This window comes from Drosophila sulfurigaster, chromosome X, assembly GCF_023558435.1.
Source record: "Drosophila sulfurigaster albostrigata strain 15112-1811.04 chromosome X, ASM2355843v2, whole genome shotgun sequence".
NCBI lineage: Eukaryota > Metazoa > Arthropoda > Insecta > Diptera > Drosophilidae > Drosophila > Drosophila sulfurigaster.
The window spans coordinates 30,662,121-30,676,130 of record NC_084885.1 but is presented as its reverse complement, the minus strand read 5'-3'; the positions used below and the strand labels follow the sequence as shown (position 1 = coordinate 30,676,130).

The window sequence follows — 14,010 nt, the reverse complement described above, 5'->3', positions numbered from 1 at the left end:
ATTTTTTTGATATAACTTATTATATACCAAATATTGCCTACGGCATATTTTAGTATTTTTGTAGTATATGTATGTTTGATATATGTTAATACCATATTATGTTTTGTGAATTTATTATTTACTTAATATATTATTCGGTATATTTTAGTATTTTCGGTATATTTTACTACCATTACACAACATTATATTTGTGTGTCACACAAAATATAGCTTCCGGTATATTTTATTATTTATTGGTATATAAATTCGGTATATTTTAATACCATAATACCATATTATTGTTTTCCACTTATTATATACCAAATATGGCCTTCAGCATATTTTATTATTTTTTTTTAGTATATTTAGTATATATGTATTTGGTATATTATAATACTGCACTGTTTTACTTTTATTGAAAATGTGCAACGAATATTTCTATTTATCCAACATATCAATAATATCTTTTTTAAGTTTTCTTCTATTGAAACATCGACTGATTGCCATAAAATACTAATTGTAATCCATTCTTTGTTTGTTTGCAGCAAATCGGCGTTAAACAGGGACGCGCCATGGAGAAATTGAAATTGGCGCATGCGAAGCAGGTCGAGGAGTTTAGTACCGATGTGCAAAAGGTACTAAATGAAACACGGCCGCAAACCGACACTATAACCAGTATTGAGACTGTACTTTAGACTCACCACAAAAACAAACAAAAAACTATAAAAAAAAAAGAAAAATACCAAATCGGTTAACGGTAAAAAGCCGTTAACTGTTTTATCGCCACTATCGTTAGCTGTTACAAAAAAAAAAAGAAAAGTTCATCATCTATCCCGTTAATCGATCAACGATCAATCAACCGATCAACCAAATGCAGCTCGCCTCTTCTTCTGTTTGTGTCATGTGCTAGTTTAGCGATCAATTGTAGCCGAGTAGCTGAGTAACGAGTAACCAGTAACCAGTAACCAGTAACGAGTAACGAGTTCACCCCACCCACAACGACACGACAGCAACGACATCGGTTCTAGTCGCTACAAAATGAAAATCGTAAACGAAATTAATTCAAACATTTTGTTTTTTGTTTTTGAGTTGCACCGCAGATCAATCAATCAATCAATCAATCAACCAATGAATCAATCAATCAATAATCAATCAAATATTATTATTCTTGAAGTACGAACGAAAAGAGAACAGTAAACAGTGTAGCTGCTAAACCTTTTAACTAACTGCTAAGATGTAATTATCTATATCAATTTTTTCTCTATATGTGTATATTTAAATAATCATTAATTGTCCTTTGGTTTAACCAATTTGTTTCTTACAATTTGTGTTGCGCTCATCACGTATTCGGATTTATTTGTGGCTTACCTCCCCCCCCCCCGCTTTAACCCAAGTCATAACTCTCTCGATATATGTGTTTCCAATTTGAATATCGATGGCAATGTTACGTTACGTCATTACAAATTCCTGTTTTTTGATATATAAATATATATATACTCGTATATATTTCATTTTGTGCTTTGTGGTTTGGTCCCATATCCCATTTGTAGTCCAAAATACTTGGCAGTTATGTTTTAACAAAAGAATAAAACCAAACTCCTTTCCTTTGCCCTTAATGCCACCGTCCAGCAAATAATAATAATAATGCAGTTCTACTTACAAATACTATCTAATCGTACTACTTACTCTAAACTACATACTTCTCTTTCGCACACTCCATATCACATACAAAAAAACATACATACATACATACATACGTACATGAATACATAGTTATAACATGGTATCATACAATAATAATTAAATTAATCACATCACAGAGCAGCAAAACTATTGCAAACAACTAACGAAAGATAGCATAGAATTCAATTAAAGTACTTTTATGGTATACTATCGATTATTAGTGTAAGTGCTATCGATAGTCGAGCGATTGTTTTGCCGCTCTCGAATTTACATTTATTATAACAGAGCAGCAAAACTATTGCAAACAACTAACGAAAGCTAGCAAACAATTCGATGAAAACACTTCGATAGTAGACTATCGATTATCAGCCTTTCGATAGTTGCGCGATAGTTTTGGCACTCTCGTATTTACATTTATCGCTATTATCGCTAAACGTTTTTTGCTGTACGCCCTAACATCGAGCCAATTCATGCCAACAACTAAAGCAACAACAACCAAAATGTTCTCTCTCTCTCTCTCCTTCTCTTTTCTTTCTCTTTCTCTCTCTGTCTGTCTCGCTGTCTAAATGTTTTTTGTACCATTATTCATGCCGCGCCAACAACAACAACAACAACCAACAACTACAACAATTCCTAACCAACATTAACCAGCTTATGGATATGTACAAAATCGAGGAGGAAGCCTATAAGACCCAAGGAAAAACGGAATTCTATGCTTAAAGTGTGAAAGTGTGAGAGCAACACACGATCATCATCGTCATCATCATCATCGACATCGACATCAACATCAACATCACCAGCACCCCGCCATCATTGAGAATTAACAACCAGAGAATTCCAATGTTAATCCCCCCAGCAAAATTAATATTGATCTTTTTTTAGTTGTATAAGTATCTACCTAAGTGTGTATGTAGGAGTATACCCTGTAAATTGTATACTATTACTACAAATTCAAAATGGAATGAAAGTCAACACTTTGTGCTTTATATTTATTTAAGATGTTTAACACTCACACACCAAATAATTGTTGAAATGCCCATCTCCAATTTAATGAAATATACAAACAGAAAAAAACAAAAAAAGAAGAAAGAATGGATAAAAAGAATACATATATACATATACTACAAATCCTAAAAAATACCAAATGAAGTGTTGGTATTTTTGTGCATGAACAACAACAAAAATACACCGATAAACTTAACCAACCCCTTTGACCTCCTCAATTGTCCCAAAGTTTCCTAAGATATAAAAAGCGCATAGCGCTAGGACATTTTTTTTTTCCGTTCGTTCGTTCGTTCGTTCGACAGCGAGAAGTAGAAAATACCAACCACAGTATATACTAAATGTACGTACATATGTTTCAAATTAAAAGCAAAAAAATACTAAACATATGTGTTTCCGATTTTCCACCTAAACAGCTTAGCAAATAAATAAAATACCTATGTATGTATTGTGTATGATAACCGTAATAACAAAAACTGACTCTCCCCAAACACTAAAATACAAAATATTTAAAAAAAAGGAACTTATATATAAATATAAATTTGTGTAAGCAAGAAAGTATTTCAACTAAAGGCAAACTTACACTGCTGGGCTGGCAGTGTAATGTTTGTTAACTTTCAACAAACAAGCAAACAAGAAATACCAAATAAAATACTAAAGCATTTATTTTGAATAAATGCAGACAAAATAATAATTCAAACAATGCTTAAATACCATAAGAAATTTTGAATGTACATCCCGAACTACAAAACAACAACAAAAAATACCGATCAAAAGTTAATTTCTGCTATGAAAAGAATACAAAAAACAACAAAAAAAAATGGAATAAGTGTAAGCGTTTATAAATGTAATAAAATAACTCTCTTTTAGTGCGAGAAATTCAAAATGAAACACCCCTACCGGCTATAGTTATATATACGAATATAACCCATATATACTATTTGATAGCAGTACCGTCAATGGAGATAATACTTACCAAAAATACCAAAAAAAAAAACAAACAAAAAACTTGTTAAACTTTATATCAAACGCCAAGCAAAAGCGTTCAATTTTTTGATGAAAAGAAAAAAACAAAAACCAAGAAAAAAGAAAAAAATCTTCGTTTAACAGCAAAATACTTTCGCAAATTTTATAAAAGTAGCCAAAAGAAAAAAGAAGAAGAAAAAATACCGAAACGTCTTAAAAATACCAACTTTGCTTTCGGGTTGAGTTTTGTTTTTAGGTTGCACTCAACAATTGTTATTTCTGTTCGCATGTATTGTAGTTGTTGCAAACAAAAGAACAAATCTTAAATAAAAGAAAATATACTACGATAAGAAAAGAAAGAAGGAAAAAATACTGTACTGTAAAAATGATTAGATTAGAGAAATCCAAAAACGTTTAATTTCACTTGAATGTGCCCTAAGACGAACGAAGAGGAAAAAAGATTAACAAAAAATGGTAAAAAAAAAAACAAACATTTACACTGTGCTATTAACGAAAAGAAAAACATTTAGTTAACTCGTACCAGGTAATGCTACTAAATTACGATTATATTTAAAAGAAAAATCTAAAAAACAAAAAAACAAAAACAAAAAAAAAGCAACTGCATTGAACTGTATTGTATTGTAATAATTAATCAAATCGATTATCCCCTATTGACCATGTATTTAGAACAATTGCGAACGTTTTATAAATGTGATAAACTCGTAAACATTTTATTGCAAACTAAAATCAAATTCAACTTAATGTTGCTTTAAGTTTTTCATTTTTTTTTTTTTTTTTTTGGATAAATAATTATGTTTTTTTTTTTAGGAAATCTATATCATCTGGTATATTTAAAAGAGAGAGAGTACGATATGATATAAGTACGGAGAGTAGTAGGATCATAAAATACACTAAGTCTAAAAGAAAAGAAAGTTTTGTCTGAAGAAAAAAATGAATTGCATGCCTCCTTAAATGTGGCCTATGTTGCTGTTGTTGCTGCCCCCATATCCCCTTAAAAAAAAAAAAAACAAAAAAAAAAGAAAACTACGAAATTCCCCCTCGAGAACTTTGTTGAAAATTTAGACGTATTCTTTATATATCAAAGTATGTCATTTTGTGCACTTAAAAGAAAGAAAGAAAGAAAGCAAGCAAACGATAACTTTTGTATTATATGTAATATAACGTGCCAATCCCAAATGTTTACCAAAAAAAAAAAAAACGAAAACTTAAACTAAATTAAAATTGAGAAAAACTTCTTAAAAATACATACATATGTACATATTTATGTATACATTAGAGTCGAGGCATAGCCTCTTAGTCGAAAAAGCCCTCAATGAAGGCACACACACATACAAACATATACTATGAACGTATTTCCCCCCCCCTCCCGCCTGGGCATTTGTGTCCGTGAGCCGTGTCTGTGTGAAAGCTCACGAAAGCTCCCACTCGCATAGAGCTTTTGGGGGCCATCATCATAATTCTGCCTACGTCGTAAAATGTGTCAATTTCTTTTAATTTTCAAATGCATTTGATTTGAATAGTTTACGTTTTATTTTCAATATCGAATATTCGATACCTAGGGAGAAATTGTTATGAATATATATATATATATTGTATATCCCAAGCTAGGGGCCACATTTGATATAGTTTGTACTTCGGTGAAGCAAAATTGAAATTGAAGAATAAAGAAAACCAGATGTGACAGATGTGAATACGTTTGTTTCGTTTTTTTTTTTTTAATATATATAAATTGAAAAAAAGAAATATATATATATATATAGACATATTTAGATATTCATACCTGTACGATTAGAGATCGGGGATTTCGAGAACCCGAGCATGCAAAAAACATATTTATGTATTGTGCACGAGCAAATTAACAGCAAGCAAACTGTATAAATATTATTATTAACGACTACATAATTACAATTATAGTTTAATGAGTAAATCGAGAGAAGAAGTGGAAAGTGGAAAGTTGAGCAAGAGTATGAAATGAAAGTAACTAAAATATTAACTTCTATTAAACAATGCTGCGTATGAACTTATGATTGTATACATACTATATATAACTATGTATTACCACTATGATTATCATTATTATTATCATTATCATTATCATTATCGTTATCAGTAATATTAATATTATATATTGTTATTAATATTCGTATGCTTATTATATAATTTCCCAATTGATTTCTCCTCCTCACCCCCACACACACATCAGATTGCTCAACCAACAAAAAGCTCTCAAAATATGATGTGTGAAAACTTTTTTGATCTGCAAAACTTATAACTTATTATCTATCCATTCACAATACATGTAATATTTATATTATTATTTACAAGAAGAATACAAAAAAAAATATAATGAAAATAAACGTTCCTATTGCTCACACACACACACACACACATATATATATACAAGTATATAATCTCGTAACTCCCTCAATGAATGCAATTATTACAAGTTTTTCCAATGATTTAATGCCCATAAACGAAATATATATAATCTATAAAAAAAAACTGTAATCGGCATGTGATTAGTTTTTTTTTTCCTTTGTTCGATGTAAGACGCGTTTAACTCTATATTATGATTAATTTAATTTTAATAAATATATATTTTGTCAACAAAAGCAATTCCCAAAATTATAGAAAATGCAGTCAGCTTTGTTAAAACGAAAGAATTTGTTTAATTACATTTTCGTTTACATTTGATTTTTGAAACGCAAGAGAGCATTACCGTTAAGCCGAAATGTAACTAAAAAAACAACAACAAAAAAAAAACAGCAACATCTTACGAAACGAAATGTAATGAACTAAAAATATGATAAACCAGATCCCCTTTCGAAAAGAAGAACAAATAATAACAAGAAACTAAAATGAACAAAACAAAAAACACACAACAAAATTGTAAAAGATATTTATGAAGTTTGGTGTTGAGGTCATAATGAAAGTTTGAAATAAACATTTTCTGATGAAACTGTCGTTGCATTATTTTATTTTGCAAAAAATTTCGATTTTCTTCCAATTTGTTCAACAGCAATTATTTATTGTGGCATACTTTTAGGATGCGATCATTTTGGTGCTTAAATCGATATTGTAATTATTTTGTGGCATACTTTCAGGATGCACATGTTTCAATTTTAGGTCGCGGCGGCTTAAAGCTGCATTGCAGTGACGCTAGATGGCGCCATTGCAGTGGCGATAGATGGCGCCATTGTGCCTGCTTTTTGTACGTCTGCTTGCTGCTCAGTTCTGTTTGCCTGGTATTTCACCTGGGACTTTTTGGCCATTCGCGGTAACTTCGAGTGGCCAGCAACAACAACCGCAACACTATCTACAACAACAACAACAACTTCTACACCATCTACAACAACAACAACAACTACTACACTATCTACAACTACAACAACAACAACAACTGCTACTACAACAACAAAAACAACTATAACAACAACAACTCTAACAACAACTACAACAACAACAAATACAACAACAAATACAACAACAACAACTACTACTACAACAACAACAACTACAACAACAACAACAAGAACAACAACAACTACTACTACTACTACAACAACAACTATTACAGCAACAACAACTATTACAGCAACAACAACTAAGACAACAACTACAACAACAAGAACAACTAAGACAACAACTACTACAACAAAAACAACTGCTACAATAACAACAACAACTACAGCAACAACTACAACAACAACAACTACTACTACAAAAACTACAACAACAACTATAACAACATCTACAACAACAACTGCTACAACAACAACAACTACTACAACAACAACTACCGCGCTTGGTGTACCTTAATGTCGACGAGATTTGCTTGAAAACTGCTGAAATACCAGGCGAACATAAATCAGCAGCAAGCAGAAGTACAAAAAATCATTGACTGACGCCATGAACTATTGCATACTTTTAGTGTACAAGCTTAGATGGCATTGCTAAAAAATCATAGCATACTTTTAAGGCCCACAACGGCATGCTTTCAACTAAAAAGTATTCAATACTTGGCCATATCCTGCCGTACAGTGCCAGGACTCGGTGCATTTGACTCACAAAGATTAGGATTCGGCAGAATATGCGAGAATGTAATTGAGTTACAGCTATTTCTTATTAAATGCGCTTAATTCGTTTCATACTTACCTGTAATCCGGAATATATAAATATCGGCAAAGGCACAACAATTAGTGTGCTTAGCTAGTTCTCAAGAATGCTTTTAAATATATAAAAACCGTTAAAAGACTATTTATTTATAAGTTACGTTAACAATATGTAAATACACGAAAATTGCAAATTTCAAACTACGCGGGCTTCAATTTAGTGTCAATCCAGCTGACAGTGTGCCCAGGTCGCACATTTCGCAAGCATTCAGTATTTTTGTGATATTTCAAAATAGTTGCTGCTGGTCACACTATGATAAATAAAAGAGCTTTCAAAAAGCTCCTGTGTCTTTGCTTTTGTCATTATTGTTGTTTTGCTGAACATATTACAAAACAACAAATCCAATTTGACAAATTGAGAGAGCTAAGCACTAAAACTAACGTAAGATGAACAGAATTGGCCAAATTTTACTGCGTCCGGGCTTCTTCACCAGCCACCTGGCTGGCGCAGCACGTGCAACTCCAGTGATGACAACCACCGCAACCGCGGCCACAACACGCTGTTGGTACAGCGCGGACGCAACTGCTCCGCCGGCATCGGCGGCGACAGTGGACAAATCGACATTGGAGAAGCTGGTGCGCACCAACAAGGTGGTGGTCTTCATGAAGGGCAATCCACAGGCACCGCGTTGTGGCTTCAGCAATGCTGTCGTCCAAATCATGCGCATGCACGGCGTTCAATACGATGCTCACGATGTGCTGCAAAACGAGGCACTGCGGCAAGGTAAGATTAGGACAACATATTCTGGCTGTGTTCGATCAATGTGCTCACTATCTATTCCATTGCTTAGGCATCAAGGAGTTCACGGATTGGCCGACCATACCGCAGGTCTTTATTAATGGCGAATTTGTCGGCGGCTGCGACATTTTGCTGCAGATGCATCAAAGCGGCGATCTTATCGAGGAGCTGCAAAAGGCGGGCATCGTTTCGGAGCTGCTTAAGGCGCAGCAGGCGAAGGACGAACAGGATGCAAAGAACAAGAAGTAAATGCGAGACTTTACCAAACAAATTAATTGTTAAATGCAATGTGTTTTTTTATTAATATTAATGAAATATGAATTACGTTTATGTTTTCGGTGTATTCTCCTTCTGCTTCTTCTTCGTCTGCTTCTGCTTGCGTTGTCCAGCATCATCAATGTGCTGCAAATGTTCCAGCAGTTTCCCCTCCACGTTGTCGTTGCCCTCCGCCTGCAAAAGCTCGAGACATTTTCGCTGCCCGTCGGCATTTCGCATATTTACCACAATTTGCGTGAGGCTGCGTGCAATCGATTTGCGTATCACTTCATCGGGGGGCATTGGCGGGGCTCGACTACGAAGGCGTGGTCGTGGTGGTCCGACAGAGGCGGCACTTGTATTAGTTGCTCCACTTGCATCATTCTGCTCCATTTCTACTATTCACCGACTGAGGAGAGCAGAAGAACTGCTTCCAGAGTTGAGCTTGCACATTAACCGTTGCATTTTTAGCTTTTTCATTTGCCGTTTACGCACACTTTATTTTAACTACGAGAAGCGCCGTTAGCTTTGCTTCATCCGGCTGTGGTTGTTGTTGCTCCCTTTTCCTCCCACGTTATGCTATTTATAGTTGAGAGCGAGCGAGAGATGCAGTTGAACCTGACGCACTTACCATTGCTATTTCAGTTTGTCTTGCTGTGTGGGTTGTTAACTCTTCGATGAGCAGCGCTTACAAGCTCAACCCTGAGATGAGCAGCGGTGTTAGATTTGACCAGCAACTGTAATAATTCGAATTTTTAATAATAGAAAGCAACAATTTGCATGAGTATGTGAAATAATATGCAATAATGTAATAATAAATAATAAAATAATAATATTAATAAAATAAAAATAATAAAATAATAATGAAAATAATTTTTTTTTAGTTTAATTAAAAAAAATCAAATAATTAGCATATTAAAACTTTTGTTTAATGATTAGACAATTCAATACCTTGTAACTTTTAAATTCATATTTAATTTTAATTATTGCAATCACAAATTTTATGATTAAATCAAGTTGCTAGTGTTTAGAAATAAGTTATAAACAAAAAAAAAACACTTTTTCAATATTCCTGTTTTTTACAATGTGTGTTTTTATTATTAAATATTACATATAATATAATACATGTTGATTTAGCTGGTGTTGCTGTTGCTGCTTTTTGTTTTACATAAGCTAATGTAATTTCTTGCACATAACATTTTTACCGTCGTTGCTGTTGTTGTTGTAATAGTTTAATTAATTCATGGAAAAATATAGGTATAGTAGTTACATACATATAGAAAACAACAGACGAGAAAAAAAAATATATAAAGTCTTATGCGATAAACTTGCCTATTAGTTAAACAAATAATAAAAAGTTGTTAAACGTGATATGCCCAAAATATACAACATATCCATATACAAAATATATATATAGTATGTATATATGTATAAAAAAAAGTAAATTTGTAATACTTCTAAAGTTCAGCTTTTGACAAATGAAACGAGAACTCGCCACGCACACACGAAACGAGTAGCGAGTAGCGAGTGGAGAGTGACGAGTAACGAGTAGAGTAGAAACAAAAATCAGACAATCGAGGACTTGTCCAGCATGGAAGAGGTGTCCAACAGCAGTTCGCTGCTGCTGCTCAGAATGTCGTAGAGCTCGTGGGGCGCATCGCCGGCAATGGGATTGCCGAATGGAAAGAATGAAGAGAGCGTCGATAGCTGCAATGCACCGCCACCGCCATTGACCACCTGCTGCAGTCCATTCGCTGCCGCCGTGGCGGGATTCGACTTGCGACGTCGCTCCACCCCATCGACATACTCCACAGGTGGATCCTCCTCCTGACGCTGCTGCTGCTGACGCGTCTCTCCCTGGGAATCGTAATAGGCATCGGGCAACTCGTCGAAACTCTGCAGCTCAATCGAACGCTGCAGCTTGGCAATGTTGCTCAACAGCAGGCGATGAAAGAGATCCACCTGCGGCTGGCCACCGCCGCGTATATCGAGCACAGGGAGCCAACGATAGTAGCACTGTTCCCACACGGCCAGATCGAGGATGCGATGCGCCGGCTGCAGATATCGATCCTGGGGCACACTCGATTGCGTTGCAAACAGCTGCGGATTGATGGTGTAGCGTGACGGTGATGCAGTTGCTCCCGCTCCTGCACCCAGCAATCTACTGTTGTTGTGTCCACCTCCGGCTCCGCCTCCGACAGCTAGAGAGCGTCGATGATGCTGCTGGGCAGCGGTGAGCTCGCCACGCTGTCGCTGATACAGCGGATTGCTGAAGAAGAGCTTATCCTTGTCCGAGAACTGTTCGCCCCAATCCCAGACGGGACGGAGCACAAGTTTCGCCTCGTTGACAGCCGCCGCACGCTGCGCCTGACTGTCGAACTGAAAGCTGTCGAAGATGGGCATAAAGCAGGCGTCCCACAGTGTGGTCAGATACGTTTGCGAGAACTCGAACTCATCGGGGAACTGCTGCAACAGCTGCCACACGCAGTCGAGGAAGAGCAAAAAGACCGGACTCTGTTCGCTGTCCGGCGCCTGTTCCCCGCTGGCCACGCACACATGTCCGAGACGCCGCTGGAACGGATGCTCGAGGGCGATCCACTCCTTTTGCACCAGCGACTGAAAGCCATCGATGCTCCGAAAGTGGGGATCAAGCAGCAGCTGCGTCAGACTGCTAATCACACAGCAGAGATCACGGCCATTCGACTCTTGGAGCACACAGGTGATCGAGGCACGCAACGTGGCGGCGGCTTCGCTCGCATGCCGCAGACACAGCGACACATACAGCAGCCAATTGGTCTTCTCCAGCAGCCCCAGATACTTGTCATCCTGCAGCATGAACTTCTCCGGCGTCTCCGGTGTGCAGAGACGCCTCAACTTCTGATACGCTCGCTGCACATCTTGGATGCTCGGCAGCTGATCCGTCAACTGCAAAAGCTTCAGTTGCCGCCGCTCATCACACTTCCTCACCAGCTCGAGCATAATGTTCTCCAGTTTATTGTCCTGCTGCGAGGCCGGCTGCAGCTCGGCGAGACGCACCAGGGAGGCGCCTCCGCTGCCATAGCTGTAGACCCAGAAGGCGGCGCGGGAATCGCAAAACGCAAGCGAGAGCTGCAGGAAACGCTCCACCTCGCAGCCCTTGGGGATGACAAAGTGCGGCGGCAACGTGTATTTGCATGCCTGGAGACGATTCTGCAGCTGCGGCACTGCGCTGGCGCTCACCACTTGCCACTCGGTGGCGCCACAACGTATCAGCTCGCGGGCCCAATCGTTCTTGCTCGCATACATGCTGACGCCCGGTATGGGCGTGGCATAGTAGGGTTCACGATACGCATACGCGAAGCTCAGATCGTGGCGCATGGGAAAGGCGAAGCGGGCCAAGGCGGAGGCAATCAGTTTGCCGTAGTCACTCAGCTTGGAGTCCTGCTGCTGGAACGCGAACTTGAGCAGGCGAAAGTTCTTGCAGATGATGTGCAGGGCCACGATCCGTCCGTTGATGTGCTGCTGCTTGGCGGGCTCCAGTTTCTTGCGTCTCCCACTGTTGCTGGCCATGCGTGCCGCTTGCAGAGCGCTGGCGGCGCGTCCCTGCTCCGCAATCGTGTACAGCTGATCGATGTTGTTGAGCGTCACCTCGTTGCGGCCCAGAAACGTGTTCTCCTGGTACAGATCCGACGAGGAGGCAGCTGCGGCAGCGGACGTCGAGGCAGAGGAGGGAAGCAGATTGCGGGCATGCAACGGCACAAAGGCCAGCTTAAAGTTGGTCACGCTCAGCAGGCCAAAGCTGGCCTCCTTGTGGCTCGAGGACAATCTGTTGGCGCTGCCATTGTTGCCATTGCTTTGACTTGTTGTGTTGCTGCTGTTGTTCGTTATGTTCGGACTGTTGTTGCTGTTGCTGCTGTTGCTGCTCTCCATGGGCGCTATGGGTGAGTACATGTAGGCGGGCGCGGAGGCGACGATCTGCTCGCCGGAGAGCAGGCGCGGCTTGGCCAGATGGACGTCGCGCAGATCGCTGGGCAGGCACCATTCGTTGGTGTCCGCGGTGGCCCGAAGATCGCCCACCATCGGAGCCACGTAGCTGGTGAAGGTGTTGCGCTTGCGATGGTCTGGCATGTCATTGCTGCCAGTTGCCATCCTCGGTGCGGTCTTTATGCCTCTCCCTCCAACACGGCCAATTTACTGTTATTGTCGTTGCTGTCGTTGTTGCTGCTGCACGTACTTTGAATATTCAATTATTTGCTATTTCCGGTTTGCTTTTGTCGTTGTTGGCGTTACTCGTTGTTGTTCTTGTTCTTGTTATAGCTGTTGTTGTTGTGGCTGTTAATGTTGCTGCTGCTGCCGCTGTTGCTGTTGTCGTTGTGGGCGCTTTATTTGCACCTGGCTGACGCCGCCTCCAATGCTTGCAAAACTGTGTACATGAAGTAAAAAAGATCACAGACACACACACACACACACAACCAGACAGCGAGACAGAGACACACATGAGCGCATCAGCATAACGCATGCATGTGTGTGTGTACGTAATGAACTGAAATTAGAATTATCGTTCGCATTTTTGATAAGTTTATCAGCTTACCGTGTGTGTGTTCTCCTCTCTTTTTTCTTCTTTCTTTTTTCGTTGCTACGCTCGGCTGTGTTGTTGGTGGCGGCTGGTGTTTTGCGTGCAAACGTGTTGATTAATATGTCATCTTTGTGCATCATCTATCAGCAGCACACACATGCACACACAATATATATGCATTTATTTATTTATTATTTTCGTTGTCGCCATCAATATACACATATGCACACATATATATTGCTCACTCTCGCACACATATGCAAACTCATTGCATGTCCCACAAAATTAGTTATCGCTATCGGTTCAAGTGCTGGCAAGTGTTGCGTCAAAACAGCTGATTCGATACCTACAACTGCAGGGTTGCACAACACTACACATTGCACAAACGATAACTTTATAAGGCGCGCAATTTTTCAATTTCAATTACAATTATTTGTCACATATTTATTGTTATTTTTCCGAAGCACACAACACACACAATCGATGATTTGCCCCATTTCCATGGTCACTCAGTATTTTTTTAACATTTAATGGAGTCTCGTTTTGCTGCTTCCATATCCAAAAATTGCGCTGCGGTAAGCTTTGAGTGTGACCGCTCTGACGAAAAACAGGTGACCACAATGTAAACAAAACTTTAA

At 38.5% G+C, this 14,010-nt stretch overlaps 3 protein-coding genes across 3 annotated transcripts in view; 2 read left to right on the top strand and 1 right to left on the bottom strand.

Annotated features, from left to right (window-relative positions):
* Positions 1–6,416, top strand: part of LOC133849214 (1-phosphatidylinositol 4,5-bisphosphate phosphodiesterase) — a 79,316-nt gene extending 72,900 nt beyond the window's left edge. Inside the window, 2 exon segments of the mRNA XM_062285128.1 lie at positions 525–614; positions 2,314–6,416. Coding sequence (XP_062141112.1) covers positions 525–614; positions 2,314–2,382 — 159 coding nt within the window. The 3' untranslated portion in view covers positions 2,383–6,416.
* A 1,702-nt stretch (positions 6,417–8,118) lies between these two features.
* Positions 8,119–8,905, top strand: LOC133848479 (glutaredoxin-related protein 5, mitochondrial). The gene is made up of 2 exons (XM_062284074.1): positions 8,119–8,547; positions 8,615–8,905. The coding sequence occupies exons 1-2, from the start codon at positions 8,211–8,213 to the stop codon at positions 8,809–8,811; spliced, it is 534 nt and encodes a 177-aa protein (XP_062140058.1). The 5' UTR covers positions 8,119–8,210; the 3' UTR covers positions 8,812–8,905.
* A 981-nt stretch (positions 8,906–9,886) lies between these two features.
* Positions 9,887–13,659, bottom strand: LOC133849216 (myotubularin-related protein 10-B). The gene is made up of 2 exons (XM_062285130.1): positions 13,388–13,659; positions 9,887–13,219 (listed from the first exon to the last, which is right to left on the bottom strand). The coding sequence occupies exon 2, from the start codon at positions 12,943–12,945 to the stop codon at positions 10,384–10,386; it is 2,562 nt and encodes an 853-aa protein (XP_062141114.1). The 5' UTR covers positions 12,946–13,219; positions 13,388–13,659; the 3' UTR covers positions 9,887–10,383.
* Between the last annotated feature and the right edge of the window lie 351 nt (positions 13,660–14,010).

Bases quoted from the DNA above. Each gene is read 5' to 3' on its own strand.
- LOC133848479 (XM_062284074.1), top strand. From the start codon at position 8,211: ATGAACAGAATTGGCCAAATTTTACTGCGTCCGGGCTTCTTCACCAGC. The intron at 8,548-8,614 runs GTAAGATTAGGA...TCCATTGCTTAG, and splicing joins AAACGAGGCACTGCGGCAAG to GCATCAAGGAGTTCACGGAT.
- LOC133849216 (XM_062285130.1), bottom strand. From the start codon at position 12,945: ATGGCAACTGGCAGCAATGACATGCCAGACCATCGCAAGCGCAACACC.